Source organism: Amaranthus tricolor, chromosome 3 (genome assembly GCF_026212465.1).
Source record: "Amaranthus tricolor cultivar Red isolate AtriRed21 chromosome 3, ASM2621246v1, whole genome shotgun sequence".
Taxonomy (NCBI): Eukaryota; Viridiplantae; Streptophyta; class Magnoliopsida; order Caryophyllales; family Amaranthaceae; genus Amaranthus; species Amaranthus tricolor.
Genome location: NC_080049.1, coordinates 8,305,044 through 8,331,634, shown reverse-complemented (window position 1 = coordinate 8,331,634; position 26,591 = coordinate 8,305,044). Strand labels below are relative to the sequence as shown.

At 36.8% G+C, this 26,591-nt stretch overlaps 1 protein-coding gene across 1 annotated transcript; it reads left to right on the top strand.

The window, feature by feature from the left end:
* The first annotated feature begins 5,909 nt into the window (after positions 1-5,909).
* LOC130808306 (uncharacterized) lies at positions 5,910-23,241 on the top strand. The gene is made up of 8 exons (XM_057673783.1): positions 5,910-5,939; positions 9,905-10,235; positions 13,404-13,408; positions 14,575-14,905; positions 18,074-18,078; positions 19,245-19,575; positions 21,671-21,747; positions 23,185-23,241. Exons 1-8 carry the CDS (start codon positions 5,910-5,912, stop codon positions 23,239-23,241), a joined length of 1,167 nt encoding a protein of 388 aa, XP_057529766.1.
* Positions 23,242-26,591: the final 3,350 nt, after the last annotated feature.

Sequence of the window (26,591 nt, the reverse complement as noted above, 5' to 3'; positions counted from 1 at the left end):
GGCAATGTATCAAAGGTAGATAATGTTCATATCCTTAGGGAGCACATACTTCGACGTGGGCTTAGGACTCAATATCATGTTTGGGTTTGACATGGTGAGGAGGGAGTTTACAAAGAGAAAAGTGTTGTTGAGAACGTCAATAATGTGGCTGATATGAATGAGGATGTAATAGATCATGTTGATGGGTATGAGACAGATGAAGAGAATGTCGATGAGGATGTGGATTGTGTTGATGAGATGATGGAGGGAGTCGATGTAACACCCTCAATGAAAAACATGAGCCAAAACTTACTCATGGGAGTGTACCGCCACATCTATTTCTAATAAAATAAATGTAAGGCTTAACGACTAAGAAATAACTTAATAACTTTAAATCCAACAAAGGGTCTTACAACATAAGAAAAGACTGAAACGCAATCTATGTCCATATAAAATTTAAACAACTTAAGATAAAATTTAAACTGAAATACGACTCTAATAAAAGCTATGTTTCTAGGTGATCCTCACTCCACGATTCCCACGTAATCAGGAAATTGAGTAATTTCAACTCCATCCCATAAAACGATTAAGTTTGAAAATGACTTAAGAAATAAAATATAATCAAATTGAAAATAATTTTAGAAAATAATATATAGCTGAGTTTTAAAAAAAAAATTGTGAAAACAATATATATAATAACACATAAACCAATTTATAAATTTGATACTTAATAATGACAAACACATAATCAATTTTTAATTTGAGGGAACGAGAACGCCAGTAGGCCGAGGCTTTACCTCTATACCAACTTCATCAAGAGGTCGTCACCCCAAATAATTCAAGGCCAGCAGAGTAGTCTCAGGGAACCCTAGTGTGCACACCCCTTCTACTTGGATCACAACAAATAGAAGGAAGACCAAACATCGTATCAAGTATCAGAAATAATAATACCTGTCGGCAGCTATAGTAACCAAACAGGACAACCTGTTCATCACCCTTATACTTGGATTACAACAAATATAAGAGCTTTATTTCCCTCGTGTTACACTTTACATGATTTAATATATTTTAATAATTAGTCGCGAGCACACAAACATACAATCAAACATACATTATACATTTTATTTTATGATCATAGGTTTTCCCAAGAAAAATATATCTCAAGAATATTCAATTGCAATATTTATATCATGATATTTTTCTCCCAAATTCAATCGCATTTAAAATCATTATTAAAATAATAATATAACTTTCATTAAAATAATAGTAATTATAATAATAGTAATTATTATAAGTATTTCTCTTTCAAATTAAACCGAATCTAATTTCGTTATCAAAATAATAATATAAATTTTATCAAAATAGCAATTATAAATTCAAGTTTGACAAAAATAATAGTAGATATAATTTGAGAATATATAAAACATAATATCATACAAAATAATGTCATATAAAATCATGCATTCTATTTAAACACATTAATTATCACTTAGCATATAATATTAACGGGATAGTCCTAATTAGATGGACATTGAGAATTACCTTGTCACACGATCCTAGACAAACGTACGCTCTTACTAATCTTTATCTACGAATCCGCTGTCTACACGAAAAAAATAATATATCTCAAATTAATACCCCGATCAACTCAATCGAAATAAATAAATTAAAAGACTCTCGATTTATATTTTATAACTTATTTAAAATGACAAATTTTAAAATGTAGTTAAAATTTTAAAGATTAGTAGTAATAGTTTTTTAAAAAAAGGACAAAGTTTAAATAATAAAAAGATTATAAAAAAGGAAAATATATATAAAGGTGCTTTAGAAAACTTAGGAAATTTAATACTAGGTACCAATACCCACGAAAAGAAACAGGGGAAAGAAGAGAGAGGAGGAGGAAAAGGAAGGGAGAGAGAGAAAGAGGGAGAAGTAAGAAGGTGCCGGCCGACGATGGTTCCGGTGGCCGCTGTCGCATGCCGGTGGTATCCCGATGACTGCCGTATCGCCGGAAAACTAAGGTCAGAAATACTTTTTTTTTCATTTTTCAAATAAAAGATGGGTGTTTTTCAATTAATAGCATAATTATTTTTTTTGGGTTTTGAATAAAAAAAAATTCTAACAAATAGATGAAATTCATACCTTTAATATCAAAATCTTAACTTTTCTTGATTATATTTTAAGCAATTAGAAGATGGAGGAAAAGAAAGTGTGAGTAATAATGTGAATGAATTAAGGGTAATTGATTTAATTTATAGTGGGTAAATAAGGTTAGTTATAAGATTTAGAGGGAGAAGTGGGATGTTATTTGTTAATGGGGAGTTATTTTTCAAATTTCTGAAATTTGTTTTTATAGATTTATTATTACTATTTTATTTATTTATTACTATTACTATTATTTTTTTTTTTAAAAAAAAAACGGATGTTACAGTCGAGGATGAGTTAGGAAAACGTCCTCGTGTTTTTGACTTGTTGACAGAGGCTTCACAAAAGCCTTTGTACCCTGGATGTACAAAGTTTACCATACTAACAGTAGTGTTGACAATTTTCAACATTAAGTCAAAGTTTAATTGGAGTGATGCTAGTTTCACAATGTTATTAGAAGCGTTAGATGAGATGCTTTCTGAGGGAAATGAACTTCCAAAGTCAACATATTATGCCAAAAAGCTCATGTGTCCTTTCGGCTTGGAGTACCAGAAAATTCATGCGTGTCCGAATGATTGTGCATTGTATCGGAATGAAAACGAGAACTTAAAAGAGTGTCCTAGGTGTGGGTTATCACGTTACAAGCGTAAAGGGGCTCGGAATGCTAAAGGGCCCCCGGCTAAGGTATTGTGGTATCTTTCAATAATACCTAGATTCAAGCGTTTGTTTTCTATAAAAAAAGATGCGTTAAATTTGAGGTAGCATGCAGATAGGGTGAAGAAAGGTGACTTGCTCACACATCCATCTGATTCTCCGGAGTGGAAGAGTATTGATAGGTTGCATAAGACTTTTGGGGATGAGGTTCGTAATTTATGGCTCGGACTGTGTACGAATGGAATGAACCCATTCTCAACATAGTACTTGGCCGATACTGTTAGTGATCTATAATTTGCCATCTTGGTTGTGTATGAAGCGTAAGTACATAATGCTTTCGCTTCTTATCTCGGGTCCTAAACAACCTGGCAATGACATAGATGTATATCTTGCACCTCTCGTTGAGGATTTGAGAAAGATGTGGGATAGAGGTGTTTTCGTGTTTGATGTATATGCTAATGAGTAGTTCACCTTGCGTGCAATGCTTCTATGATTTTTTTAAAACATAATCATAGAGTCCTGCACTAAATAATATCAATTATAAGTAATTACTTAAAAATAATAGGAAACTTCAATACATAAAAAGTAATACTTAAAAAAAGTTTTTAGCTTGAACATCATTATCATCATCTTACCCAGTGTATTTCGCCCATAAAACTATGAGCAGAGTTTGGGAAGGAAAGGACGGCGACAACTCATACCCATAAAGGAGAGTGCGACCAATTAGTCTGTCAACAAAACAACTATAATAATTAACATATAACTTATTTAATCTGATAGAATTATCATTAGAAATTTATTTATGTATTATAAATTTGCCAAACATAGGTGATAGAATTATCATTAGAAATTTATTGCACTGATATCTGATCCTAATTATTTACTTAAATAATTAATGTGCAATCTATTTAATCTGTGTAGTTTTTTTAAAATAGTCATATAAGTAATATATAAAAACCAATTTCAAAATTATTTCTTTTTCTTAATTGATTACAATTTACAAAAATATTTTTTGAAAATAAACTTTTAACATAAATAATTAATATGTCATTCGATTGTATGTGGTAAGAATCAGTTATACGGTATAGTTTAAAAATATTTTGTACTTAGTCAATTAAATAAATCTAATCGGAAAGATATTACATGATATGCTATAAAATATTTGCGAAATAAGAATATGAAAAGGCGAGAAAATTTTTATTGTAAAGTTAATATGTGTCGTAATTGTTTTTTCATTAGTGTATTGTATCGATAGATAGATACATGATAAATTAATAAAGTTAAAGATAGAAATTTACTTAAAATAACCTGAGTAGTAGATGTACGAGGAAAACCTTTTCTTAATACAGTGACACGTATCCAACTCTTCTATTGCTTATAATATAATTTTTCAATGTCTTGACTACAAACATATTAAGATAAATAAGTTAAGAAACAAATACAAAAACTGCAAGATAAATGTAAAGTTTGGAAACTGAAATAATAACCTACCAAAATATTTCTAATAAAACAATAGAAATTGATATAATAATTCATACTACAACAAAATTAATGCTTAATCAACTAAATTATTAAAACTTGTTATGAATGGTAGTATACTAATGTGATTATAAATGATAGTATACTAATGTGTGACTTGAGCGCACATTAAAGGGTTGAATTCATGTGTGTGACTCTTGAGTTGTGGAATCCAAAAGGGTGTAATAAGATGAAGAGTATTCATGGGAATTATTGGTGTTAATGAAGATTAAGGTGAAGAGTCTCATGTGAATGATGGTAAGTTAGAACCTAGGGCTAGAAAAGGTATCTTTGTGGGGTATGGAGTGGGTGTAAAGGGGTATAGGGTATGGTGTAATGAATCAAAGAAAATTATTGTTTCTAGAGATGTTGTTTTTGATGAAGATAGCATGCTTGTATCTAATGTTGAAAAACCTTTTAATAATGATGATAATGAAGCACAAGTGGAGGTTGAATCCTCCAATGTTGATAATGAGAAAAATGATGATGTTCAACAAAGGTCTCCTCCTTTGTCCACAACTAGGCAAAGAAGGAAGATCGTGGCTCCAAGGAGGTACATTGAAGAGTGTGATTATGTTGTTTATGCTCTCAACATTGCTAGCGAAGTCGAAGGGTTAAATGAACCAAGTACGTACAAGGAGGCTATGGCCTCAAATGACTCAAGCAAGTGGTTGATTGCTATGAAACAAGAGATGGAATCTCTTGCGAAGAATGGAACTTGGGATATCGTTGTTGCACCAAAGAAAAAGAAGATTGTGGGGTGCAAGTGGATATTCAAGAGGAAGGAGGGTCCTTCTAGTGATATTCCTCCCATCTACAAAGCAAGGGTTGTTGCAAAGGGATACTCTCAAATTGAGGGTATTGATTTTCACGAAGTTTTCTCTCCGATCGTGAAACACTCTTCTATTAGGGCATTGCTTGCTTTGGTGGCGATGGAGGATTTGGAGTTACATCAATTGGATGTAAAGACGGCTTTTCTTCACGGTGAGCTTGAAGAAGAAATCTTTATGAAGCAACCGGAAGGTTTTGAGGTAGCCGGTAAGGAGAATCATGTGTGTAGATTGAAGAGGTCATTGTATGGGTTGAAGCAATCTCCAAGGCAATGGTACAAAAGGTTTGATTCCTTTATGATTTCACATGATTTTGTTAGAAGTTCTTATGATAGCTGTGTTTATCTTAAGAAATTTGAAGATGGTTCTTTACTATATTTGCTCTTATATGTTGATGATATGCTAGTAGCATGTAGCTCTTTGCTTAAGGTGGAGGACTTGAAAGAGTTGCTTTCAAGTGAATTTGATATGAAAGATCTTGGTGAAGCCAAGAAGATTCTTGGGATGAAGATTTTGAGAGATCGGGCTAAGGGTGTCTTATACCTTAGTCAAAGGAAGTACATTGAGAAAGTTGTTCAACGTTTCTCCATGGATGATGCTAAAGGTGTGTCTACTCCTCTTGCTTCTCATTTCAAATTGTCCAAGAATTTGTGTCCACAAACAAAAGAGGAAGAAGAGCAAATGGTAAGAATTCCATACACTAGTGCCGTTGGTAGCGTTATGTATGCTATGGTATGCTCTAGGCCCGACATTGCTCATGCGGTGAGTTTGGTGAGTAGATATATGTTTAATCCGGGTAAAGGACATTGGGAGGCACTAAAATGGCTATTGAGGTATTTGAAAGATACTTCAAATGTTTGTCTCATGTATGGGAAAAATTCAAGTGAGCTAACCGGGTTTTGTGACTCGGATTATGGTGGTGATCTAGATAATAGAAAGTCCACAAATGGGTTCGTGTTTACTTTGGGTGGTTCGGCGATTAGTTGGCAATCATCTTTGCAAGATGTGGTTGCTCTTTCTACAACCGAAGCGGAGTACATAGCCGTGGCCGAGTCATTCAAGGAAGCAAAATGGCTTAAAGGTCTTGTTGGTGAAATGTGCAATAAGGTGTGTGAGGTAAGTGTGCATTGTGATAGTCAAAGTGCAATACATTTGGCTAGAAATCAAAATACATTTCATAGAAGGTCCAAGCACATTGACATTAAGTATAACTTTATCCGGGATGAAGTTGAGCACAAAAGGGTGTTATTGAAGAAAATTGACACTACGGAAAATCCGGCCGACATGATGACAAAGTCATTACCTTCTACCAAGTTTGAGTTATGTGTTGACTTGGTAGGTTTAGCTCCTTGCTTGAGATAATGCCCTCTTGGGCATTTTGAGGTGTGTATGTTTTTTGAATATGAAGTGGATTGATGAATGTTGTTACTTGGGTGAACTCAAGTCAAGGTGGAGATTGTTATGAATGGTAGTATACTAATGTGATTATAAATGATAGTATACTAATGTGTGACTTGAGTGCACATTAAAGGGTTGAATTCATGTGTATGACTCTTGAGTTGTGGAATCCAAAAGGGTGTAATAAGGTGAAGAGTATTCATGGGAATTATTGGTGTTAATGAAGATTAAGGTGAAGAGTCTCATGTGTGTGACTCTTGAGATAATGCCTTTTCAAGTTCTTAGAGTTATTTCATAGTATTCATTACCCTAAATTAACTATGTATTTATGTGAGCCATTCATCTTCAAGTACCTAGCACTATAAATAGGGCTCTCATACCCACACTTCAAGTATGTAAAAACACATCAAACACAACCCTTAAGCCAAACACATAGCCTATTGTTGTTATCTCTATCTCAATTGTAATTCTTCATATTGAAGTGTTGTTTGTATTCATTTGATATAATATAAACATAACTACACACCACGGAGGACGTAGCCATCATTGGGTGAACCTCCTTAAATTTTTGTGTCCTTGTTTGTTACTTTGTCAAACTTATTTTTGCTCATTGTTGTTTGTTCTTAACATCGTAAGTATTTGGCGATCGTTTTCAATTGGTATCAGAGCCAAGGTTATTTTGCGGTGTTTTAAGAAATTATTACTTGAAAATCATGACTACAATGAAGCTCGATATTGAGAAGTTTGATAGGAATGTAAACTTTGGCTTATGGCAAGTCAAAATGAGAGCCATTTTGATTCAAAATGGTGTGCACAAGGCGATTGATGGTGTAGAGAAGATGCCGGAAGGAATGTCCGCATCGAGATGGGAAGAGATAGACACAAAGGCGTTATCGGCAATCCAATTATGCTTATCCAATGAAGTTCTAAGAGAGGTTGTTAAAGAAACAACAACCAAGAGTATATGGGAGAAATTGGAATCACTCTACATGGCCAAGAGTGTTACCAATAGGCTACTTTTGAAGAGTAGACTCTACGACTTACGCTTGGAGGAAGGTAAACTTTTAAAACCTCACTTGGATGAGTTTTGTTCCATTGTTATGGATTTACAAAACATTGATGTTAAGCTTGATGATGAAGACTTGGCAATTTATCTTTTATGTTCTTTACCCCCTTCTTATAAAAATTTTAGAGAAACTCTACTTTATGGTAGAGATAATTTGAGTAGTGATGATGTGAAGAATGCCTTGACTCAAAGGGATCTCATTGATACACAATTGTCACAAAAGTCACCAAGCAATGCTAGTGACGGTTTGTTTGTAAGAGGGAGGTCACAAGAGAAAGGTTCCACTAGTGGGAGTGGAAACAAGGGTAAAGGAAGGTCCAAGTCCGTGAGGCCAAACAAAAATAAGTCTTGTAACTATTGCAAGCTTAAGGGCCACATCAAGAAGGATTGTTGGAAGCTTAAGAGAAAGCTAGAAGAAGAGGCAAGGGAAGGAACTAGCAATGCCAATGCTAGTTACGTGAATGATAGTGATGATGGCGATGTTCTTGTTGCCACTCATGAGTACAAAGGTAATAATGAATGGATTCTTGATTCGGGGTGCACATTCCACATGACTCCCAACAAAACTTTCTTCCATACATTTGAAAGTGTTGATGGGGGAAATGTTACCATGGGAAACAACACCACATGTAAGGTTGTTGGGATTGGGAGCATTAAAATTAAAATGTTTGATGGGATTGTGAGGACCTTAACCGATGTAAGGTATGTCCCGGGCTTGAAAAAGAATCTTTTATCTTTGGGTACTCTTGATAAGATCGGGTGTAGAATCACTTGTGAAGGTGGAGTTATGAAGGTAGCCAAGGGTTCACTAGTGGTGATGAAGGGGAGGTTGAATGGGAGTTTGTATGCTCTTCAAGGTTCAACCATTCTTGGCTCGGCGAATGTATCCACAAGCACAATGTCCGATCGTGACACCAAACTTTGGCACTTGAGGCTTGGTCACATGAGCGAAAGAGGTATGTTTGAACTCTCTAAACAAGGTTTATTTGATGGAAAAAATTTTGGGAACCTTGGTTTTTGTGAACATTGTGTTTATGGGAAACACAAGAGAGTTAGATTTAAACCCGCCATCCACAACACTAAGGGGATATTAGATTATGTCCATTCCGACTTGTGGGGGCCTTCACGAACGCCCTCTCTTAGTGGTTGTAGCTACATGTTGACCTTTATTGATGATTACTCTAGAAAAGTTTGGTATTACTTTATAAAACATAAATATGAAGTTTTTGATGTCTTCTTGGAATGGAAGAAGATGATTGAAAAGAAAGCCGGTAGGAGCATCAAGACCTTGAGAACCGACAATGGTCTTGAATTTGTTGATAGCAAGTTTCTCAATTATTGTTCTAATGAAGGTATTGTTAGACATAGAACTTGTGCAGGTCGTCCTCAACAAAATGGTGTTGCGGAGAGGATGAATAAAACGTTATTGGAAAGGGCAAGATGCATGCTAAATCAAGCAAATTTGGGGAAACAATTTTGGGCCGAAGCGGTGGCTACGGCATGTTATTTGATCAACCGTTCACCTCATACCGCCTTGAAGTTCAAGTCGCCACAAGAGGTATGGTACAACACTCCGGTAAATTATTCTAGTCTTAGAATCTTTGGTTGTCCAGCTTATATTCATGTAAATGATGGTAAGTTAGAACCTAGGGCTAGAAAAGGTATCTTTGTGGGGTATGGAGTGGGTGTAAAGGGGTATAGGGTATGGTGTAATGAATCAAAGAAAATTATTGTTTCTAGAGATGTTGTTTTTGATGAAGATAGCATGCTTGTATCTAATGTTGAAAAACCTTTTAATAATGATGATAATGAAGCACAAGTGGAGGTTGAATCCTCCAATGTTGATAATGAGAAAAATGATGATGTTCAACAAAGGTCTCCTCCTTTGTCCACAACTAGGCAAAGAAGGAAGATCGTGGCTCCAAGGAGGTACATTGAAGAGTGTGATTATGTTGTTTATGCTCTCAACATTGCTAGCGAAGTCGAAGGGTTAAATGAACCAAGTACGTACAAGGAGGCTATGGCCTCAAATGACTCAAGCAAGTGGTTGATTGCTATGAAACAAGAGATGGAATCTCTTGCGAAGAATGGAACTTGGGATATCGTTGTTGCACCAAAGAAAAAGAAGATTGTGGGGTGCAAGTGGATATTCAAGAGGAAGGAGGGTCCTTCTAGTGATATTCCTCCCATCTACAAAGCAAGGGTTGTTGCAAAGGGATACTCTCAAATTGAGGGTATTGATTTTCACGAAGTTTTCTCTCCGATCGTGAAACACTCTTCTATTAGGGCATTGCTTGCTTTGGTGGCGATGGAGGATTTGGAGTTACATCAATTGGATGTAAAGACGGCTTTTCTTCACGGTGAGCTTGAAGAAGAAATCTTTATGAAGCAACCGGAAGGTTTTGAGGTAGCCGGTAAGGAGAATCATGTGTGTAGATTGAAGAGGTCATTGTATGGGTTGAAGCAATCTCCAAGGCAATGGTACAAAAGGTTTGATTCCTTTATGATTTCACATGATTTTGTTAGAAGTTCTTATGATAGCTGTGTTTATCTTAAGAAATTTGAAGATGGTTCTTTACTATATTTGCTCTTATATGTTGATGATATGCTAGTAGCATGTAGCTCTTTGCTTAAGGTGGAGGACTTGAAAGAGTTGCTTTCAAGTGAATTTGATATGAAAGATCTTGGTGAAGCCAAGAAGATTCTTGGGATGAAGATTTTGAGAGATCGGGCTAAGGGTGTCTTATACCTTAGTCAAAGGAAGTACATTGAGAAAGTTGTTCAACGTTTCTCCATGGATGATGCTAAAGGTGTGTCTACTCCTCTTGCTTCTCATTTCAAATTGTCCAAGAATTTGTGTCCACAAACAAAAGAGGAAGAAGAGCAAATGGTAAGAATTCCATACACTAGTGCCGTTGGTAGCGTTATGTATGCTATGGTATGCTCTAGGCCCGACATTGCTCATGCGGTGAGTTTGGTGAGTAGATATATGTTTAATCCGGGTAAGGGACATTGGGAGGCACTAAAATGGCTATTGAGGTATTTGAAAGATACTTCAAATGTTTGTCTCATGTATGGGAAAAATTCAAGTGAGCTAACCGGGTTTTGTGACTCGGATTATGGTGGTGATCTAGATAATAGAAAGTCCACAAATGGGTTCGTGTTTACTTTGGGTGGTTCGGCGATTAGTTGGCAATCATCTTTGCAAGATGTGGTTGCTCTTTCTACAACCGAAGCGGAGTACATAGCCGTGGCCGAGTCATTCAAGGAAGCAAAATGGCTTAAAGGTCTTGTTGGTGAAATGTGCAATAAGGTGTGTGAGGTAAGTGTGCATTGTGATAGTCAAAGTGCAATACATTTGGCTAGAAATCAAAATACATTTCATAGAAGGTCCAAGCACATTGACATTAAGTATAACTTTATCCGGGATGAAGTTGAGCACAAAAGGGTGTTATTGAAGAAAATTGACACTACGGAAAATCCGGCCGACATGATGACAAAGTCATTACCTTCTACCAAGTTTGAGTTATGTGTTGACTTGGTAGGTTTAGCTCCTTGCTTGAGATAATGCCCTCTTGGGCATTTTGAGGTGTGTATGTTTTTTGAATATGAAGTGGATTGATGAATGTTGTTACTTGGGTGAACTCAAGTCAAGGTGGAGATTGTTATGAATGGTAGTATACTAATGTGATTATAAATGATAGTATACTAATGTGTGACTTGAGTGCACATTAAAGGGTTGAATTCATGTGTATGACTCTTGAGTTGTGGAATCCAAAAGGGTGTAATAAGGTGAAGAGTATTCATGGGAATTATTGGTGTTAATGAAGATTAAGGTGAAGAGTCTCATGTGTGTGACTCTTGAGATAATGCCTTTTCAAGTTCTTAGAGTTATTTCATAGTATTCATTACCCTAAATTAACTATGTATTTATGTGAGCCATTCATCTTCAAGTACCTAGCACTATAAATAGGGCTCTCATACCCACACTTCAAGTATGTAAAAACACATCAAACACAACCCTTAAGCCAAACACATAGCCTATTGTTGTTATCTCTATCTCAATTGTAATTCTTCATATTGAAGTGTTGTTTGTATTCATTTGATATAATATAAACATAACTACACACCACGGAGGACGTAGCCATCATTGGGTGAACCTCCTTAAATTTTTGTGTCCTTGTTTGTTACTTTGTCAAACTTATTTTTGCTCATTGTTGTTTGTTCTTAACATCGTAAGTATTTGGCGATCGTTTTCAATTGGTATCAGAGCCAAGGTTATTTTGCGGTGTTTTAAGAAATTATTACTTGAAAATCATGACTACAATGAAGCTCGATATTGAGAAGTTTGATAGGAATGTAAACTTTGGCTTATGGCAAGTCAAAATGAGAGCCATTTTGATTCAAAATGGTGTGCACAAGGCGATTGATGGTGTAGAGAAGATGCCGGAAGGAATGTCCGCATCGAGATGGGAAGAGATAGACACAAAGGCGTTATCGGCAATCCAATTATGCTTATCCAATGAAGTTCTAAGAGAGGTTGTTAAAGAAACAACAACCAAGAGTATATGGGAGAAATTGGAATCACTCTACATGGCCAAGAGTGTTACCAATAGGCTACTTTTGAAGAGTAGACTCTACGACTTACGCTTGGAGGAAGGTAAACTTTTAAAACCTCACTTGGATGAGTTTTGTTCCATTGTTATGGATTTACAAAACATTGATGTTAAGCTTGATGATGAAGACTTGGCAATTTATCTTTTATGTTCTTTACCCCCTTCTTATAAAAATTTTAGAGAAACTCTACTTTATGGTAGAGATAATTTGAGTAGTGATGATGTGAAGAATGCCTTGACTCAAAGGGATCTCATTGATACACAATTGTCACAAAAGTCACCAAGCAATGCTAGTGACGGTTTGTTTGTAAGAGGGAGGTCACAAGAGAAAGGTTCCACTAGTGGGAGTGGAAACAAGGGTAAAGGAAGGTCCAAGTCCGTGAGGCCAAACAAAAATAAGTCTTGTAACTATTGCAAGCTTAAGGGCCACATCAAGAAGGATTGTTGGAAGCTTAAGAGAAAGCTAGAAGAAGAGGCAAGGGAAGGAACTAGCAATGCCAATGCTAGTTACGTGAATGATAGTGATGATGGCGATGTTCTTGTTGCCACTCATGAGTACAAAGGTAATAATGAATGGATTCTTGATTCGGGGTGCACATTCCACATGACTCCCAACAAAACTTTCTTCCATACATTTGAAAGTGTTGATGGGGGAAATGTTACCATGGGAAACAACACCACATGTAAGGTTGTTGGGATTGGGAGCATTAAAATTAAAATGTTTGATGGGATTGTGAGGACCTTAACCGATGTAAGGTATGTCCCGGGCTTGAAAAAGAATCTTTTATCTTTGGGTACTCTTGATAAGATCGGGTGTAGAATCACTTGTGAAGGTGGAGTTATGAAGGTAGCCAAGGGTTCACTAGTGGTGATGAAGGGGAGGTTGAATGGGAGTTTGTATGCTCTTCAAGGTTCAACCATTCTTGGCTCGGCGAATGTATCCACAAGCACAATGTCCGATCGTGACACCAAACTTTGGCACTTGAGGCTTGGTCACATGAGCGAAAGAGGTATGTTTGAACTCTCTAAACAAGGTTTATTTGATGGAAAAAATTTTGGGAACCTTGGTTTTTGTGAACATTGTGTTTATGGGAAACACAAGAGAGTTAGATTTAAACCCGCCATCCACAACACTAAGGGGATATTAGATTATGTCCATTCCGACTTGTGGGGGCCTTCACGAACGCCCTCTCTTAGTGGTTGTAGCTACATGTTGACCTTTATTGATGATTACTCTAGAAAAGTTTGGTATTACTTTATAAAACATAAATATGAAGTTTTTGATGTCTTCTTGGAATGGAAGAAGATGATTGAAAAGAAAGCCGGTAGGAGCATCAAGACCTTGAGAACCGACAATGGTCTTGAATTTGTTGATAGCAAGTTTCTCAATTATTGTTCTAATGAAGGTATTGTTAGACATAGAACTTGTGCAGGTCGTCCTCAACAAAATGGTGTTGCGGAGAGGATGAATAAAACGTTATTGGAAAGGGCAAGATGCATGCTAAATCAAGCAAATTTGGGGAAACAATTTTGGGCCGAAGCGGTGGCTACGGCATGTTATTTGATCAACCGTTCACCTCATACCGCCTTGAAGTTCAAGTCGCCACAAGAGGTATGGTACAACACTCCGGTAAATTATTCTAGTCTTAGAATCTTTGGTTGTCCAGCTTATATTCATGTAAATGATGGTAAGTTAGAACCTAGGGCTAGAAAAGGTATCTTTGTGGGGTATGGAGTGGGTGTAAAGGGGTATAGGGTATGGTGTAATGAATCAAAGAAAATTATTGTTTCTAGAGATGTTGTTTTTGATGAAGATAGCATGCTTGTATCTAATGTTGAAAAACCTTTTAATAATGATGATAATGAAGCACAAGTGGAGGTTGAATCCTCCAATGTTGATAATGAGAAAAATGATGATGTTCAACAAAGGTCTCCTCCTTTGTCCACAACTAGGCAAAGAAGGAAGATCGTGGCTCCAAGGAGGTACATTGAAGAGTGTGATTATGTTGTTTATGCTCTCAACATTGCTAGCGAAGTCGAAGGGTTAAATGAACCAAGTACGTACAAGGAGGCTATGGCCTCAAATGACTCAAGCAAGTGGTTGATTGCTATGAAACAAGAGATGGAATCTCTTGCGAAGAATGGAACTTGGGATATCGTTGTTGCACCAAAGAAAAAGAAGATTGTGGGGTGCAAGTGGATATTCAAGAGGAAGGAGGGTCCTTCTAGTGATATTCCTCCCATCTACAAAGCAAGGGTTGTTGCAAAGGGATACTCTCAAATTGAGGGTATTGATTTTCACGAAGTTTTCTCTCCGATCGTGAAACACTCTTCTATTAGGGCATTGCTTGCTTTGGTGGCGATGGAGGATTTGGAGTTACATCAATTGGATGTAAAGACGGCTTTTCTTCACGGTGAGCTTGAAGAAGAAATCTTTATGAAGCAACCGGAAGGTTTTGAGGTAGCCGGTAAGGAGAATCATGTGTGTAGATTGAAGAGGTCATTGTATGGGTTGAAGCAATCTCCAAGGCAATGGTACAAAAGGTTTGATTCCTTTATGATTTCACATGATTTTGTTAGAAGTTCTTATGATAGCTGTGTTTATCTTAAGAAATTTGAAGATGGTTCTTTACTATATTTGCTCTTATATGTTGATGATATGCTAGTAGCATGTAGCTCTTTGCTTAAGGTGGAGGACTTGAAAGAGTTGCTTTCAAGTGAATTTGATATGAAAGATCTTGGTGAAGCCAAGAAGATTCTTGGGATGAAGATTTTGAGAGATCGGGCTAAGGGTGTCTTATACCTTAGTCAAAGGAAGTACATTGAGAAAGTTGTTCAACGTTTCTCCATGGATGATGCTAAAGGTGTGTCTACTCCTCTTGCTTCTCATTTCAAATTGTCCAAGAATTTGTGTCCACAAACAAAAGAGGAAGAAGAGCAAATGGTAAGAATTCCATACACTAGTGCCGTTGGTAGCGTTATGTATGCTATGGTATGCTCTAGGCCCGACATTGCTCATGCGGTGAGTTTGGTGAGTAGATATATGTTTAATCCGGGTAAGGGACATTGGGAGGCACTAAAATGGCTATTGAGGTATTTGAAAGATACTTCAAATGTTTGTCTCATGTATGGGAAAAATTCAAGTGAGCTAACCGGGTTTTGTGACTCGGATTATGGTGGTGATCTAGATAATAGAAAGTCCACAAATGGGTTCGTGTTTACTTTGGGTGGTTCGGCGATTAGTTGGCAATCATCTTTGCAAGATGTGGTTGCTCTTTCTACAACCGAAGCGGAGTACATAGCCGTGGCCGAGTCATTCAAGGAAGCAAAATGGCTTAAAGGTCTTGTTGGTGAAATGTGCAATAAGGTGTGTGAGGTAAGTGTGCATTGTGATAGTCAAAGTGCAATACATTTGGCTAGAAATCAAAATACATTTCATAGAAGGTCCAAGCACATTGACATTAAGTATAACTTTATCCGGGATGAAGTTGAGCACAAAAGGGTGTTATTGAAGAAAATTGACACTACGGAAAATCCGGCCGACATGATGACAAAGTCATTACCTTCTACCAAGTTTGAGTTATGTGTTGACTTGGTAGGTTTAGCTCCTTGCTTGAGATAATGCCCTCTTGGGCATTTTGAGGTGTGTATGTTTTTTGAATATGAAGTGGATTGATGAATGTTGTTACTTGGGTGAACTCAAGTCAAGGTGGAGATTGTTATGAATGGTAGTATACTAATGTGATTATAAATGATAGTATACTAATGTGTGACTTGAGTGCACATTAAAGGGTTGAATTCATGTGTATGACTCTTGAGTTGTGGAATCCAAAAGGGTGTAATAAGGTGAAGAGTATTCATGGGAATTATTGGTGTTAATGAAGATTAAGGTGAAGAGTCTCATGTGTGTGACTCTTGAGATAATGCCTTTTCAAGTTCTTAGAGTTATTTCATAGTATTCATTACCCTAAATTAACTATGTATTTATGTGAGCCATTCATCTTCAAGTACCTAGCACTATAAATAGGGCTCTCATACCCACACTTCAAGTATGTAAAAACACATCAAACACAACCCTTAAGCCAAACACATAGCCTATTGTTGTTATCTCTATCTCAATTGTAATTCTTCATATTGAAGTGTTGTTTGTATTCATTTGATATAATATAAACATAACTACACACCACGGAGGACGTAGCCATCATTGGGTGAACCTCCTTAAATTTTTGTGTCCTTGTTTGTTACTTTGTCAAACTTATTTTTGCTCATTGTTGTTTGTTCTTAACATCGTAAGTATTTGGCGATCGTTTTCAATTGGTATCAGAGCCAAGGTTATTTTGCGGTGTTTTAAGAAATTATTACTTGAAAATCATGACTACAATGAAGCTCGATATTGAGAAGTTTGATAGGAATGTAAACTTTGGCTTATGGCAAGTCAAAATGAGAGCCATTTTGATTCAAAATGGTGTGCACAAGGCGATTGATGGTGTAGAGAAGATGCCGGAAGGAATGTCCGCATCGAGATGGGAAGAGATAGACACAAAGGCGTTATCGGCAATCCAATTATGCTTATCCAATGAAGTTCTAAGAGAGGTTGTTAAAGAAACAACAACCAAGAGTATATGGGAGAAATTGGAATCACTCTACATGGCCAAGAGTGTTACCAATAGGCTACTTTTGAAGAGTAGACTCTACGACTTACGCTTGGAGGAAGGTAAACTTTTAAAACCTCACTTGGATGAGTTTTGTTCCATTGTTATGGATTTACAAAACATTGATGTTAAGCTTGATGATGAAGACTTGGCAATTTATCTTTTATGTTCTTTACCCCCTTCTTATAAAAATTTTAGAGAAACTCTACTTTATGGTAGAGATAATTTGAGTAGTGATGATGTGAAGAATGCCTTGACTCAAAGGGATCTCATTGATACACAATTGTCACAAAAGTCACCAAGCAATGCTAGTGACGGTTTGTTTGTAAGAGGGAGGTCACAAGAGAAAGGTTCCACTAGTGGGAGTGGAAACAAGGGTAAAGGAAGGTCCAAGTCCGTGAGGCCAAACAAAAATAAGTCTTGTAACTATTGCAAGCTTAAGGGCCACATCAAGAAGGATTGTTGGAAGCTTAAGAGAAAGCTAGAAGAAGAGGCAAGGGAAGGAACTAGCAATGCCAATGCTAGTTACGTGAATGATAGTGATGATGGCGATGTTCTTGTTGCCACTCATGAGTACAAAGGTAATAATGAATGGATTCTTGATTCGGGGTGCACATTCCACATGACTCCCAACAAAACTTTCTTCCATACATTTGAAAGTGTTGATGGGGGAAATGTTACCATGGGAAACAACACCACATGTAAGGTTGTTGGGATTGGGAGCATTAAAATTAAAATGTTTGATGGGATTGTGAGGACCTTAACCGATGTAAGGTATGTCCCGGGCTTGAAAAAGAATCTTTTATCTTTGGGTACTCTTGATAAGATCGGGTGTAGAATCACTTGTGAAGGTGGAGTTATGAAGGTAGCCAAGGGTTCACTAGTGGTGATGAAGGGGAGGTTGAATGGGAGTTTGTATGCTCTTCAAGGTTCAACCATTCTTGGCTCGGCGAATGTATCCACAAGCACAATGTCCGATCGTGACACCAAACTTTGGCACTTGAGGCTTGGTCACATGAGCGAAAGAGGTATGTTTGAACTCTCTAAACAAGGTTTATTTGATGGAAAAAATTTTGGGAACCTTGGTTTTTGTGAACATTGTGTTTATGGGAAACACAAGAGAGTTAGATTTAAACCCGCCATCCACAACACTAAGGGGATATTAGATTATGTCCATTCCGACTTGTGGGGGCCTTCACGAACGCCCTCTCTTAGTGGTTGTAGCTACATGTTGACCTTTATTGATGATTACTCTAGAAAAGTTTGGTATTACTTTATAAAACATAAATATGAAGTTTTTGATGTCTTCTTGGAATGGAAGAAGATGATTGAAAAGAAAGCCGGTAGGAGCATCAAGACCTTGAGAACCGACAATGGTCTTGAATTTGTTGATAGCAAGTTTCTCAATTATTGTTCTAATGAAGGTATTGTTAGACATAGAACTTGTGCAGGTCGTCCTCAACAAAATGGTGTTGCGGAGAGGATGAATAAAACGTTATTGGAAAGGGCAAGATGCATGCTAAATCAAGCAAATTTGGGGAAACAATTTTGGGCCGAAGCGGTGGCTACGGCATGTTATTTGATCAACCGTTCACCTCATACCGCCTTGAAGTTCAAGTCGCCACAAGAGGTATGGTACAACACTCCGGTAAATTATTCTAGTCTTAGAATCTTTGGTTGTCCAGCTTATATTCATGTAAATGATGGTAAGTTAGAACCTAGGGCTAGAAAAGGTATCTTTGTGGGGTATGGAGTGGGTGTAAAGGGGTATAGGGTATGGTGTAATGAATCAAAGAAAATTATTGTTTCTAGAGATGTTGTTTTTGATGAAGATAGCATGCTTGTATCTAATGTTGAAAAACCTTTTAATAATGATGATAATGAAGCACAAGTGGAGGTTGAATCCTCCAATGTTGATAATGAGAAAAATGATGATGTTCAACAAAGGTCTCCTCCTTTGTCCACAACTAGGCAAAGAAGGAAGATCGTGGCTCCAAGGAGGTACATTGAAGAGTGTGATTATGTTGTTTATGCTCTCAACATTGCTAGCGAAGTCGAAGGGTTAAATGAACCAAGTACGTACAAGGAGGCTATGGCCTCAAATGACTCAAGCAAGTGGTTGATTGCTATGAAACAAGAGATGGAATCTCTTGCGAAGAATGGAACTTGGGATATCGTTGTTGCACCAAAGAAAAAGAAGATTGTGGGGTGCAAGTGGATATTCAAGAGGAAGGAGGGTCCTTCTAGTGATATTCCTCCCATCTACAAAGCAAGGGTTGTTGCAAAGGGATACTCTCAAATTGAGGGTATTGATTTTCACGAAGTTTTCTCTCCGATCGTGAAACACTCTTCTATTAGGGCATTGCTTGCTTTGGTGGCGATGGAGGATTTGGAGTTACATCAATTGGATGTAAAGACGGCTTTTCTTCACGGTGAGCTTGAAGAAGAAATCTTTATGAAGCAACCGGAAGGTTTTGAGGTAGCCGGTAAGGAGAATCATGTGTGTAGATTGAAGAGGTCATTGTATGGGTTGAAGCAATCTCCAAGGCAATGGTACAAAAGGTTTGATTCCTTTATGATTTCACATGATTTTGTTAGAAGTTCTTATGATAGCTGTGTTTATCTTAAGAAATTTGAAGATGGTTCTTTACTATATTTGCTCTTATATGTTGATGATATGCTAGTAGCATGTAGCTCTTTGCTTAAGGTGGAGGACTTGAAAGAGTTGCTTTCAAGTGAATTTGATATGAAAGATCTTGGTGAAGCCAAGAAGATTCTTGGGATGAAGATTTTGAGAGATCGGGCTAAGGGTGTCTTATACCTTAGTCAAAGGAAGTACATTGAGAAAGTTGTTCAACGTTTCTCCATGGATGATGCTAAAGGTGTGTCTACTCCTCTTGCTTCTCATTTCAAATTGTCCAAGAATTTGTGTCCACAAACAAAAGAGGAAGAAGAGCAAATGGTAAGAATTCCATACACTAGTGCCGTTGGTAGCGTTATGTATGCTATGGTATGCTCTAGGCCCGACATTGCTCATGCGGTGAGTTTGGTGAGTAGATATATGTTTAATCCGGGTAAGGGACATTGGGAGGCACTAAAATGGCTATTGAGGTATTTGAAAGATACTTCAAATGTTTGTCTCATGTATGGGAAAAATTCAAGTGAGCTAACCGGGTTTTGTGACTCGGATTATGGTGGTGATCTAGATAATAGAAAGTCCACAAATGGGTTCGTGTTTACTTTGGGTGGTTCGGCGATTAGTTGGCAATCATCTTTGCAAGATGTGGTTGCTCTTTCTACAACCGAAGCGGAGTACATAGCCGTGGCCGAGTCATTCAAGGAAGCAAAATGGCTTAAAGGTCTTGTTGGTGAAATGTGCAATAAGGTGTGTGAGGTAAGTGTGCATTGTGATAGTCAAAGTGCAATACATTTGGCTAGAAATCAAAATACATTTCATAGAAGGTCCAAGCACATTGACATTAAGTATAACTTTATCCGGGATGAAGTTGAGCACAAAAGGGTGTTATTGAAGAAAATTGACACTACGGAAAATCCGGCCGACATGATGACAAAGTCATTACCTTCTACCAAGTTTGAGTTATGTGTTGACTTGGTAGGTTTAGCTCCTTGCTTGAGATAATGCCCTCTTGGGCATTTTGAGGTGTGTATGTTTTTTGAATATGAAGTGGATTGATGAATGTTGTTACTTGGGTGAACTCAAGTCAAGGTGGAGATTGTTATGAATGGTAGTATACTAATGTGATTATAAATGATAGTATACTAATGTGTGACTTGAGTGCACATTAAAGGGTTGAATTCATGTGTATGACTCTTGAGTTGTGGAATCCAAAAGGGTGTAATAAGGTGAAGAGTATTCATGGGAATTATTGGTGTTAATGAAGATTAAGGTGAAGAGTCTCATGTGTGTGACTCTTGAGATAATGCCTTTTCAAGTTCTTAGAGTTATTTCATAGTATTCATTACCCTAAATTAACTATGTATTTATGTGAGCCATTCATCTTCAAGTACCTAGCACTATAAATAGGGCTCTCATACCCACACTTCAAGTATGTAAAAACACATCAAACACAACCCTTAAGCCAAACACATAGCCTATTGTTGTTATCTCTATCTCAATTGTAATTCTTCATATTGAAGTGTTGTTTGTATTCATTTGATATAATATAAACATAACTACACACCACGGAGGACGTAGCCATCATTGGGTGAACCTCCTTAAATTTTTGTGTCCTTGTTTGTTACTTTGTCAAACTTATTTTTGCTCATTGTTGTTTGTTCTTAACATCGTAAGTATTTGGCGATCGTTTTCAAAACTAAATACACACTAACTTTTTCATGCATCAAGCAACATTTATCCACCAAAAATGTCAGCCATTTAATTCCCAGAAAGGTTAGTTGGTAACAAAAACCATCAAAAAAAAAAAAAAAGAAGAAAAAAAGCAATGATAGTATAGTTTGTTTACAAGAAGAGCAGTACTATAATGTTTGTGGGTCTTATTGATGGACAAGAAAAATCATAAATGAATATTGGCTTTTCTATGTCCGTCTTAAGGAGAGTGACGATCGAAATATCGACCATGAAGAATACTGACTTGTCTAAATTAGGCGTGAAGGAGAATGTGGATTGAAAAATTAGAAGAGCAGAATGAGAAATGGCAGAGGATGAGAGAATAGGGATGAGAAAAAGAGGGAGAAGATATGAGAAAAACCACACATGAAATTTTAGAAAAAAAAAAAAAAGGGAATCAAGAATCTAATTTCTGTAGGTGTTTTGTTTATGAAAGCTATCAGTCGCCTTTCATTTCATTAAGACTGGGTCAACGGGTTCCCATTTAAGCCGAGTCGGATACCCGATTACGAATTTCATGGTTTTTTAAAAATTTTGACTCGCCATTAAGTCATCGGGACAATGGGTTGGCAGGTCGAGTCAGTTGGGTCGGATTTTATTGACCACCCCTATTCATAATATGAGCACTACATCTTACATGCAAATATGGGCCAATTCATTTTCGTTTTCAAATTATGAAAAATAAACATGAAAATGTTGAATAAATTACATATTGAAGAATCTCAAGAGCAAAATAATTTGAAAAGTAAACAGGAAAAAAAAAACCATCATTTTTACTTACTAAAACCTGGAAATATAGAAATATACAGGAAAAACAGAGCAAAATAAGTTGTCTTTATATTTCTAACTAGTTGAAAACACAGTTGATCACTTTCATGATATGAAAAATAAAAATCCATTGAAAAATGAAAGTACAAGCATTATTATTAAAGATATGACAAATCTACTAGACTACTACCCCATATAAACACCAAAAACAAGCAAAAAAATTGGGGAAAAAGAAAGAAGATAAGATGTGGGTGTTTCTAGTTTGCAAGATTTATGTTAAATATATTTAGTTAGTTGGTTATATCTAATTGGTTGTTAGTTAGTTATAACGTTTCTCCTTCTTATCCTATACTTCCTCCATTCTGAAATACTCGCTACAGAACGATTTTTAATACTATTTATCATTTAAGTTTATTTTATATATTGCGACTAATGTGTAAAACAAAACATAATGATATGATATCTTGTTTGAATCGTCTAATCGCATACTTTTATAATATTAATTTTTTATAATTTTTAAATATGTATAATTCAATATATAAATGATCAAAATAATACACTAGATTACGTAAAAAGTCAAATATAACAAGTATATTAAAACAGAGAAAATATATAGATAGGTTGTTCTTTATATTTAATAAAATCATTATTAAAATACACAAAAAAGTCAAGAAGCAAAAGTTCTTTCCTCATAATTTTTATTCTACTATCTGTTTAGTTTGATACACAGTTGTTATGTTCATTACAAACAATCTAACAGTCAAGGAGTCAATGACCAAAAACAAAAATACCCACAAATATAAAATACCCACAAATTCCATAAAGTTCCCAAAACAAAAACAAATCAAGCAACAAACAAATCAAACAAACCGAGCAACAATAAATGATACAAATTAAACAAATCAAGCAAAAAACACAAAAATGGACGACATATAAGATTGAAAACGAAAAAACATCAAGAAATAAAACACAGAAATGTACATCAAATGAAGGATTAAAGATTGAAATTTACTCACATTACAAGAAAGAGTAGCACATATTACAAACATGAAACATACATATTACAAAAATTCAACAAAATTTCAAAAAGTTAATAAAGATGGACCAAAAATGCGTAAAAGAGAGAGTACCACGTATTACAAACTTACATTACAAGATCCTGTATTTGAATCCGTCTTGAAATTCGAAGGAAGATGATCGAAGTATTGAACCCAGAGAAGAAGATAGAGCATACCAAGCGAAATGATTCGGAAACTACCGTTTGAGAGCCGAGAAGGGTATTCAAATCAATATATTTGTTGCGTTTGGCGCTTTTGGCGCTTTCTTGTTAATAATGATTTAACGGATACATTTTTTCCAAAATAAACTACACCTTGTTTCATTTTTTCCTTTTATTTATCATTATTTTATGAATTTTTTTATTATATAAAATTTTTTAAACATAATTAACTGTGTTCAACCTCATTTAATAGATTATTGATGTTTGTGGTTTTTTTATATTATTTACAAACTTCTTTTTAATATTTTTATATTACTTATGTTTTTTATATGTTTTCATAAACTTTATTTAATTTTTTTAATAATTCTGGTCTCTATAATTTTTCTGCTATATTTTGTATATTTTGTAAATTATCATATCTTTGGTAATTATATTTGTCATTATTATGTAAATATTTAGTTTCCTAAAACTCATGATTAAGATTGTATTTATTCTCCTTCCAAGTAATGAAATGACAAGTAATCAATTCTATTATTTTCCACTAGCTTTATTTTAATATTAACTTTTCTCCGGTAAATTTTTAAATGAGACGGTCTCATGGTTAGTGAGACCATCTATATTAAGTTGACTTATGTACTTTTAGTGTGTTAAAGTAATGACTTGCAATTTTAAAGTGATAGAGAAATAGGTCAATTATATGAATTTGTTTCATGATGAATCAATTTCATAGAAGACAAGCTAAATGATATATCCACCTTCTAAAATTTTTTTGTTTTTTCTTAATTTCCGTAAGAATTGCTTGGTGAAACAAAGAGTCATTTCCCAGAATAATGTTTAAAAAAAAAATTTCCCACTTTACCTAATTTGGGAAAGAATTTCCCAGAATACCGTCAACGTGGAAAAGTCTTTTTTTTTTTTTTTTTTTTTAGACCAAACCGCCACTTGAAATGGCGGTTTACATAAAGCACAAAAACGCCACATGAAGTGGCGGTTTGGTCAAGGCAAACCGCCATCTCATGTGGCGGTTTGATCCCTGGTAAACCGCCACTTCATGTGGCGGTTTGCTGGTGGCCTGCAACAATTTTTTTTTCTTTCATTTCCCCTAAATAGTGAACGTAACCTGCATTAAACTAGTTCAATACCATCTATTCCATATTAATCAATTACGAACCAGCTTGATTTGAAAAAATTAATTATGAAAATAATGCGAAGATATATTACAATCATGAACATACAAAGTTAAAATCATACAAGAATATACAAGAAGTTAAAATAATATAAGAATATACAAAGTTTGTTAAACTACAACCCCCGACCCCTTTTGTTTTGCGCACCGGTGGATGATGATGGTGTGAACTCGTCAACCTTCGCAATGACAATAAGAGTAGGAGCTCGTCGTTGACTAGCACGCTGATATGTGATAATCCTTTGCGGAGGCGATGGATGTGGCGGAGGAGTGTTGATGGAAGACGGGGGAACGAACGGCGACATAGTAGCGGATGTCGATGGCGATCTGGAAGACCGACCCTGAGTAGATGAACGCTGGCGGCCTCTTGGGGACCGAGAACTGGATCCTCCGGAAGAGCTACCTCGATGGGCTGAACTCCTTGGAGAAGGAGTGTGGAATGTGTCATCTACGTCGCCAATGACGGGTGGAGTCGGTATGAGGTACTCATAACCCGCTTGACTCAATGCATCGGTCAACGACGCATTAATGGAGCCTAAGGTCTGAGAACATAGCCGATAGCCCACGTCAACTGGCGATGTAGCGGCCCCTTGAATCGTGTCATTACATTGTATCAACACCGATCGGATGCGCTCAGCCTGTTTGTTATCATTATATTGTTAAAACAGTTACTTAAAACTATTACTATTTGTTATGAGTGTTGAAAGAAAACGTACCAGTAACGTAGATGTCGGATGGTAATGTGATCCTGGCTGCGCAAATGCGGTGTTCGTTAGGCGTAATATGGAGATGCGCCTGTACCAACTCATGTACATAGCAGAGCTATGACCTGTGAAGTTATCTCCTCCAACCAATGTAGATGCTCGGTCGTTCCACGCATCTACATGCGATCTATGTCGTACGAGGTAGTTCTTGTCCCCAGTCCTCCTATCGATCGCATGTAGTTGACGTTGGGTGTCACAGGCTTGCGGAATTACCTGCTCCAAACTGAATTGACGCGTGACACGATCCGGGAGATGTAGCTCGACGATGTCAAAGCAAATAAGAGGACAACGCGATCTCCAAATCTCGTGGCCCGATGTACATATGTGCGGTAGAGCTTCCATCTTAGCCGCTGTGTAAGGCTGCCATGTCATCTGTAATAGAAATGAATATGCTTAGTAATGTATACAATTTATTCATAACTAATACAAATAGTAAATGTTACTAACCTGCTCGTCCCGTTGTCGATCTAGTGCGTCCCTGTAGTAGACGAGAGTATGTGGGGAGTGGGATCTCGAAAGATATACGCGAAGCCAGCTGCAAACAAATAAACATTAATTAACATTTTCATCTATCATAAAATAGTGAAATTATGAATTTGAATAGTGAATTGAGTGTTGCTACCTTACTGTCAAAGGATCCATCCCGCGCCGATGCTGTGACCCTAATATCGGTTCAAAATCATCCGCGTCATCTTCCTGATCATGTTGCCCATCCGGTCGAACCGTCCGAATAATGGGCCTCCCTATATGAATGTGCTCCCATGACCATATCTGTAACAACATCAAGCATCCACCCATGTCCTTGGCACCCTTACGAGATGCTCGACATAAGTTACGATACAGATATGCTAGGGTAGCACTTCCCCAACTGTACTCATCTACGCGCTCCAAGTCTCCCAGTAGAGGGAGATAGATCAACTGTACCGAATTGCCGCTCTTGTCCGGAAACAAGATGCATCCAAACAGGTACAAAATGTAAGCTCGGGCATGTCTGTCAACCGTCACATCATCTGCATCATCCTCAAGCGCGCTAAAATGCTGTCGAAGCCAAGTTAGCTTCAATGACGATCCAACGATGATCTTCGGCTGGGTGGGGTCTTGAGGGTTTTCCGGCCAAACCCCTAGCAGCTCATGTACTAATGCTGGCCAATTTCCCTCCCCATGGCCAATGACTGCTTGTCCTTCAACCGGCAGTCCCATGATAACTGCCACATCTTGCAATGTGATCGTTGCCTCGCCAACTGTGAGGTGGAAGGTATGTGTCTCCGGCCTCCACCTCTCCACCAATGCAGTGATAAGAGCTCGATCGAGCTCTAAGCCCCCGCCCAACAACCGGTGAATGTATCTGAAACCAGCTAGCTCGACTACGTCTAATACCCTGTCATCCACCTCCCACCGTAACGTACTCGCCTGGTAGTGCTGACGAG

What these genes read in the sequence shown, in the direction of transcription:
- LOC130808306 (XM_057673783.1), top strand. Translation starts at nt 5,910, where the DNA reads ATGTTTAATCCGGGTAAAGGACATTGGGAG. An exon ending in CGGGTAAAGGACATTGGGAG is followed by an intron (nt 5,940 to 9,904) that starts GCACTAAAATGG and finishes GTGGCGATGGAG; the next exon opens with GATTTGGAGTTACATCAATT. An exon ending in ACCCGATTACGAATTTCATG is followed by an intron (nt 21,748 to 23,184) that starts GTTTTTTAAAAA and finishes TGAAATTCGAAG; the next exon opens with GAAGATGATCGAAGTATTGA.